At 61.9% G+C, this 6926-nt stretch overlaps 2 protein-coding genes across 2 annotated transcripts; one reads left to right on the forward strand and one right to left on the reverse strand.

The window, feature by feature from the left end:
* Positions 1-983: 983 nt before the first annotated feature.
* EMIHUDRAFT_435036 (hypothetical protein) lies at positions 984-2278 on the forward strand (the record flags this gene model as incomplete). Its single annotated transcript, XM_005778727.1, has 5 exons — positions 984-1001; positions 1079-1218; positions 1402-1638; positions 1764-1817; positions 1934-2278. 5 exons carry the CDS (start codon positions 984-986, stop codon positions 2247-2249), a joined length of 765 nt encoding a protein of 254 aa, XP_005778784.1. The 3' UTR covers positions 2250-2278.
* A 2838-nt stretch (positions 2279-5116) lies between these two features.
* On the reverse strand, positions 5117-5798 carry EMIHUDRAFT_353853 (hypothetical protein). Its single transcript, XM_005778728.1, is given in 2 exon segments — positions 5117-5167; positions 5182-5798. The coding sequence occupies 1 exon segment, from the start codon at positions 5782-5784 to the stop codon at positions 5395-5397; it is 390 nt and encodes a 129-aa protein (XP_005778785.1). The 5' UTR covers positions 5785-5798; the 3' UTR covers positions 5117-5167; positions 5182-5394.
* Between the last annotated feature and the right edge of the window lie 1128 nt (positions 5799-6926).

A 6926-nucleotide genomic window follows, 5' to 3' on the forward strand; every position in this document is an offset into this window, starting at 1 on the left:
AACGTGGCGGAGAGCCTTCTCTCCGAGCCTCGCCCGAGTCTTGCCGCACAGGCGCCTCGCAGCACCTGGCGGCCCTCTTCACGCTCGTTACCCTCCTCTTCGAGCTGATCTTGCTCGACGCTCTCGCGAGCCAGACGCCTCTCACAAGCAGCGGCTAGCCGTGAAGCGCGTGTCTTCACGCGCCGTGGCGGTGTGAGCAGGTGAGCCAGATGTTCATCGCAAACTGCCCGAGCCGGATCATGGAGTGGGAGGACTCCTCCTCTCTAGATGCGGAGCACGCCCCCTTGTACTCTAGCGCATCCCGTGTCCGGGGCCCTGCTCGGACTCTCGCGGCCAGGGCATTGTGTTGAGCGCTAGCACACCCTTCTGTCACGCGATGCGCCGGATGCACCGCACAAGACAGAGCCGCATATGTTCACACTCCGACGCTCGTGGCGTCTTCACACCGCAGGACTACCTCGTCGCTCCGCTGCCGGTCGCGCAGCGCGTCGCCGCCGTCTGCGCGTGCGCTCTCTCCCCGCCCGGGCCGTGTTTGGGATGCCCTCGGAGACCCTTCTTGGAGGCTACCCGGACATCTCGCCCCTCAGGTACGTCCTCTTCCTAGACACTTCCAAGACACTTCAGAGACACTTCCTTCGCCCCTCGGGTACGTCCTCTTCCTAGACACTTCAGAGACACTTCCTTCGCCCCTCAGGTACGTCCTCTTCCCGCCGCTGGTCGTGGGGTTCCTGTTTCGCGCCGGCGTAGGGATGCTTAGCCTTAGGACCAACTTCGGGGATGGGGGGAACATTGAGGTCGAGACGAACGCGGACCAGTCGTACTATGCCATCATCTACAAGGCGCGCATCTTGCTGCGCTCTCTGGCGGCGCGGCGGGAGGGCAGCACGTACGGCTACTGCAGCACTCTCTTCTACGCCTCCCTGATCGAGATACACTCGGTCATCGTCCCCGCGTACCTCGTCTTCCTCGCGCCCGCCATTGTCATGTTCGGCTACGACAATGCGACCGCCAGCGCTGCACCACGCCGCCCAGCGCCCCACACTCAGCTGCTTGCTGGACGCCTCTCTTGCGCGTGTAGGCGCTGCACCACGTCGCCAAGTTCTTCATCATCATGCAAGTGATCGAGGCCTTCAACCAGAACGGACTCTACTTCCTCCTCTTCGCCCTCTGCCTCGATGCGGACTCCATCCCAGAGACGACGCGCTTCGTCGCCGGCAGGCGGGCGCCGAGATCCGCCGAGATCCGCCGAGATCCGCCGAGATCCGACCCGAGATCCGACCCGAGATGCGCCCCCGAGATCGGCCGAGATTGGCGAGACCCGCCGAGACCCGCTGCGGCTCCGCCGGGTGTAATCATCGAGCCGAGACCAGCCGAGGCGACGACGCGCTGCCGCTGGCGCAGGCGCGCGAAGACGGAGACGTACTCGGCAAAGTACATCTACACGTGGGTCCTGCTGCTCGGCATGTGGCTGCTCGTTGTGGCGCTCAAGATCTACTTCACGATGCTCTTCCTCTGGCTGATCCCCCTCCTCGTCCTCGTCTACGGCACCGCCCTCCACGCCTACCCGTACTTGTTCGCCGGCGTGGCCGCCTGTCCGCCGCACGCGGGGCCCGCCGTCGAGATGGCGGGCATCTGCACGCCCGCACCCGTAGATGCGGAACCGCACGCATCCGTCTGTGTTCCAACTGGCGCGAGAGGGACGACACGCCCCATCCGGCTGCACTGCACTGTCTTCACGCTGTGAGGCTGGGGTGTGTTCTCAGCCTCCTCGCCTTCCTGCTCGTCTTTTGCGGCTACCGCGCCTGCTGGCTATTCCCGTGCCTCTGCGCACCAGAGGCGTGTGCCTCGCCCCACACCGACACCACGACAGCCCCGTCCCCTCGCCTCGATGTCCGCTCTCCGAACTGGATGATGCCTCCCCTCCCGCACGCAGGTGCCCGGCTGGATCTTCTTCCCGCCAAACGAGCCGCCCGACAACCCCATCCGGGGCGACGTCGACCTCCAGGCCTTCCGCATCTTGCTCGACCACCTGGGCAAGCCCTGGCCGGAGGACTGCGTCTGGGAGCCGCCCGGCTGGACGCCCGTGCGCGGGCCGCGGCTACCGGAGGTCCTGTGCTCAAAGTGCCAGAGGTGATTCACAGACCTTGTTATTGAGAAGAAAATACCTCCTACCTAGATGTACGGCTTTGTGTGTCGCTTCCATTCACACATGCTCATGCAAGTCCGTGACCATGTGGGTAAAGCCGTAGGTCTACAGTGTATAAAGTGTATGTACCGTCGTGCTCTCTCTCTGACTCTACGGCGAAACTCGGCGGACCGGTCGAGGTGGAGGACGTCGTCGGGCAGAAGTTTAGGCCCTACCACGTACCAGCTAGAGCTACCTCGTCAACGAGACGAAGGCGGAGCAGATGAATGAGCACGTGACCGCGTACCGTTCGAGCCAATCGGTCTTTGCCATGCATCGCAAAGTGGTTGGGACGCTCTTTCCTGGCGGCCTCGGCAACGGCACCCCTAAGGATCGGGCATTTGAACAAGGCGGCGAATTTGATGAACACGGTCAACATCTCGATGTTTGAAGAGCTTGCAAAACCGGATGCGGACGGCCGTGTTGCGCTCTGCCAGTCTCCGCTAGCTGTCCGTGCCAACACGTGGCTTGTGGGTGTGATGCTGGATGCAAACAAGGGGAAATCATGGCAACGGGACCTCTCGGATGGCAAGGGTGACTGGGTGGTGCCCACGAACACGAACCTGGAGAAGCTACTCAGTGATAAGAGCCCGATTCTGGGTCACCAAATGGCAGTTCCTTCCCATGGTGGACAACGAACCAAAAGGCGATCGACTCCCGAGGCATGATCTGTCCACTGCCCCCCCCCCCCCCCTGATTAGCGTCCTCCTCTGCTCCTTAGCGTTCCTCTGCTCCTTAGCGTTCCTCTGTCCATTGAAATGCGTTGTGTTTTACCTTCCCGTCTTGTTTTTTGTGTCGCCCCCTCCCACTTCGGCTCAAAATAGGAAAGGAAGTCTGAGCTGTCCTAGGAGCTGTCGGTCAACCCCGCGGCGCATGGGCGCCGCGGAAGCTGCTCGACAGGCTGCGGGCATCGCTGCGGCAAAAGCGCCCGCCCTCTGCTTCGCTTTCGCCCGCGTTTTACGATAACTTTCGGGTTTTCATAGCCGCCGAACTTGAGCACTTGAGCACCGGATAGGGTCGATTCCGCATGGTACGGGACCCCTCCGAACTTTAGAGCTCGCTGTTTCTTAAGGTGTCTCGCAGCTCCGTATTCTCGTATCCTCGTGTTATCGTCGCGTAGTATGGTATTGCGTGGCGGTGCGTATTCTTTCTCGTATCACTAGCTCCGAGTAGAGGGCAGCGACCTGCAGTTAAGGGGAAACCTGGTACGCGGGGCTAACCCTCGGTGCTCGGAGAGTATTCTCGTATTACTAGCTCCGAGTAGAGGGGGCGCCCCGCAGCTAGGGGAAACCCGAAGCGCGGACAACCCTCGGAGACCCGTGTTATGGCCCTGCGACCGCGCACCCCCCAGGGCTAGGGCTCTCTAGCCCGTAACCCGATACCAATCGTCTGGCCAACTGAGTGCGCTTCTTAGCTCCCCGGTCCTGGGCGTGCGGTTGCCGACTGCACTTCAAGTGCTCCAAGTCTGATAACAAGGATAGTGGGGCATGTGTAGCGATTCATCGAGCGAAACGGACGAGATGGCGCCCATCGGCCGGACCAAAAAGAAAGAATGAAAAAGATAACCCCAGGGAGGGACCCGAGAGATTTTTAGAAGCCAACCAGAAATCTCTTTCGCCGGACGCTTTCCCATAGTGCATAGAAACGTTTTCCATCTTCCAATCCACTTCGCTCTCAAGACAGATAGAGACGCAAAGTCGCGCGCGGCAGCGTCGACCGCACGGCCTACTCGCCCAAGTACTCGCTCTCTTTATGTCCCACCATGCAGAGCGCATCTCTCTCTCTCTCTGTTGTGCGAGGCGTGAACCGCGCCATTCGCTCTCACCCTGGCAACCATGTCTGCATGCACGTCTCGCGCGCGCGTGAACAGGACCAGGCCCCAAATGACGTGTGATTGTTAGAAGTTGGTATTATTAAAAATCTCTCTCGAGTTGTTTGATAGAGATGGAAGAAAGAAAGAAAGAAAACAGACAACCCCAAACGAGGGATGGGGGAGGAGGACAGGGTCCACACCTGCACGAGCAGGATTTTGGAAGGACGATCAGGGGCACAGGTGGGGCTCTCCTGCTCCTGAGCTCCTGACAGATAGAGATGGGCAGGAGGCCGCCACACGCAAAGAAGTGGATTTCCGCAACATCCGTGTGGCTTCCACCTTACAATCCACTTCGCTCTCAAGACAGATAGAGAGGAGAGGAGGCGCAAAAAGAAATAAAAAGAAAGCACCCAACTCAAGGGAGGGAGGGTAGGTAGGTAGAAAGGTGAAGAACAGCCAGGCTCGGACTGGACACCAACGCGGTATGGGTGGACGCCGGACAGATGATGACGACACGCACGAGCGACACACAGACACAAACAGGCTCACAAGACACACAGCCAGCGGGCTGCCACACACCCTGAGTAGGCGTACACATAACTCAAGGCCACATCCTCCCTGTTGCCCCCCCCAGCACTCCAAGGTGCCAAGAGAACAAACAAGGGCACAACAAACAACAGACAACAGGAAGTGATATGCGAGGCTAGAGCAAAGAAAGAAAGAAAGAAAACAGACACGCCAAACGAGGGATGGGACGAGGACAGGGTCCCCACCTGCACGAGCAGGATTTTGGAAGAACGATCAGGGGGACAGGTGGGGCTCTCCTGCTCCTGACAAGGGACACGACAGGCTCGCAGCGCGGTGCGCGGTGGACTCCCACATCCACTGGCGGTCTCATCTCAGTCTAGCGAGGCTAGAGCCTGAGTTGGCAAGGTAAGGGGAATGATCAGAATGGCAAGGCTCGGAATGCGTTCTCAGAACGTTCAGAACACCGGCCGCTGGGCCCGCCTGAGGCGCTGAGACCCGGAGCCTCTCTCTCGGCACTAGCAGCAGACAGAGGGCGGGGTAAGCCGTCATTGCCCGGCGCTGCTTGCAGCGCTCTGGGTGGTAGTGGCGGCGCTCCAAGAGTGGTGCTCTTGGGAAGAGGTTCCTCCTTTCCGCTCCCCCCCCGCAAGGCGCGAGACACAGGCACAGGGACAGTGACGCGGCTCATACTTCAGTCCTCCCTCAGCCCGACCTCGGACGGAAGACTAGGGATCCCTACAAAGGTCGCAGGAATGATCAGAACGGCATCCAGGCGGCACCGGCCCTACGACTCGGACCGTGCCACAGCCCATCCCCCCAAGCGCCAAGGCAGCCCACCGCCCACCGCCCGGCCCCAGCCGGTCCGACCTCTTCACACGGCGACGATTGCGCCGCCGGCCGCCGCTGCCAGGGCCGCCGCCTCCGTCGGCGCCAGAACAGGCTCGAACAGCAGCCACGACTCGTACTCTGCCGACGGCGAGCCGTCGTACATCGACGACTCGAGCGAGAGGTCCGTCGCCGCGCCGTTGTCAACGTCGAACTTGGCGACGAAGTTGACGCGGTCACGCTCGATCGTGCGCCGGCCGTCGTTCACCTTGGCCGTAACCGTGCCCACGCACCAGCCGTAGTGCTCGAAGCGGACCATGATGCGCTGCTCGATGAGCGCGTCGCTGGCCGGGTTGGTCGGGTCGAGCTGCTCCTCCGTCGGCGAGGCCGCGACAACCTTGAAACCGTCCGGCACGAGCAGCGGCGCCTCCACCATGCCCAGCACGTCCCCCGCGTCCTCAAAGGTCACGAGTGGCTCCACATGCTCCGCTTCGGGTATTTTTCGGGGATACCTGAGAATTCTCGGGTATACCCGGGTTTTACCCGGCCGGCCACCTGGGTCGGTCCGAGAATGTTCCAGGAATGATCAGAATGGCGAGGGCCAGAACGTGTTACATGTACTAGTCAGAACGGACCCCAGTTGCCGATCCTGCCAACTCAGGCTAGAGCAGGCTCAGTCTACCTTTTCTTTATCTCTGCTGCAGCCATCCTCCTCCATCCTGCTCCGGCAAAAGCGTCGCCGCCGACATGGGCAGCCTGCAGGGCGTGTCCAGCGAGGGAGTTGAGAAGAAGCTGTCGCGGAAGGCCGACCAGGCGCGGCAGGCTCGCGCACGCCACAAGCAGTTTGTCGCAGAGCTGCAGGAGCAGGCCGAGATGCTGCACAAGCGTTGCCGCGAACTCGAGGCGGAGGACCGGGCCGCCGCGGTATGCGAGGGGCTCCAGCAGGCGCTCTCGCCGTCCCAGTGCGCCGCGCTGGAGCAGTGGCTGCGGGCTTCGCAGGGCGAGGACCACATGCTCCGGAGATACACGCTGCCTCCACTGCCGCCGATGCCGACACCGGTCGGGGCCTCCTCGCAGCCGGCCACGCCTGCGATGGGCCCCGCCGACGACGCGATGGATGTGGACGACGAGGAGGACCGCGGAAGCTCGCCCACATACGACCCCCTGGATATTCTCGGCACGCCGCATCCCCCCCCCCCCACACACACGCCCCCACGCCGGCGACACCACACGCCTGACGCCTGGCGGGCGCTGCCAGGCGCGCACTCGATTCTCAACATCAAGCACTCGCCGCTGGTCATGTCTGCCCCCGCACGGGCTCAGCCGGGGGGCGCCGTGCCGTCCTTCTCCCTCGGCGGCGGCCCAAGCAGCGTCTCGCCCTCACCTCAGGCGAGAGAGCCAACAAAGAGAGAAAACCACGTCGCTCCCCGCTTTTTCCGTGCAGAGGACAGATTACCCCTGGCATGGGGGGTTTGATAGGCCCAGTGATTCCTTCTTTGGAAGGCAAACTGTGTAGGGCCCTCTCGTGTTTGCCAGGAGTCAATTGGAGCCCCCGTAATTTCGGGTGGCTCGAATCCC

This window comes from Emiliania huxleyi, assembly GCF_000372725.1.
Source record: "Emiliania huxleyi CCMP1516 unplaced genomic scaffold EMIHUscaffold_24, whole genome shotgun sequence".
NCBI classification, from domain to species: Eukaryota; Haptophyta; order Isochrysidales; family Noelaerhabdaceae; genus Emiliania; species Emiliania huxleyi.

Excerpts from the sequence above, each read along its gene's own strand:
- EMIHUDRAFT_353853 (XM_005778728.1), bottom strand. The coding sequence starts at position 5,784 with ATGGTGGAGGCGCCGCTGCTCGTGCCGGACGGTTTCAAGGTTGTCGCG.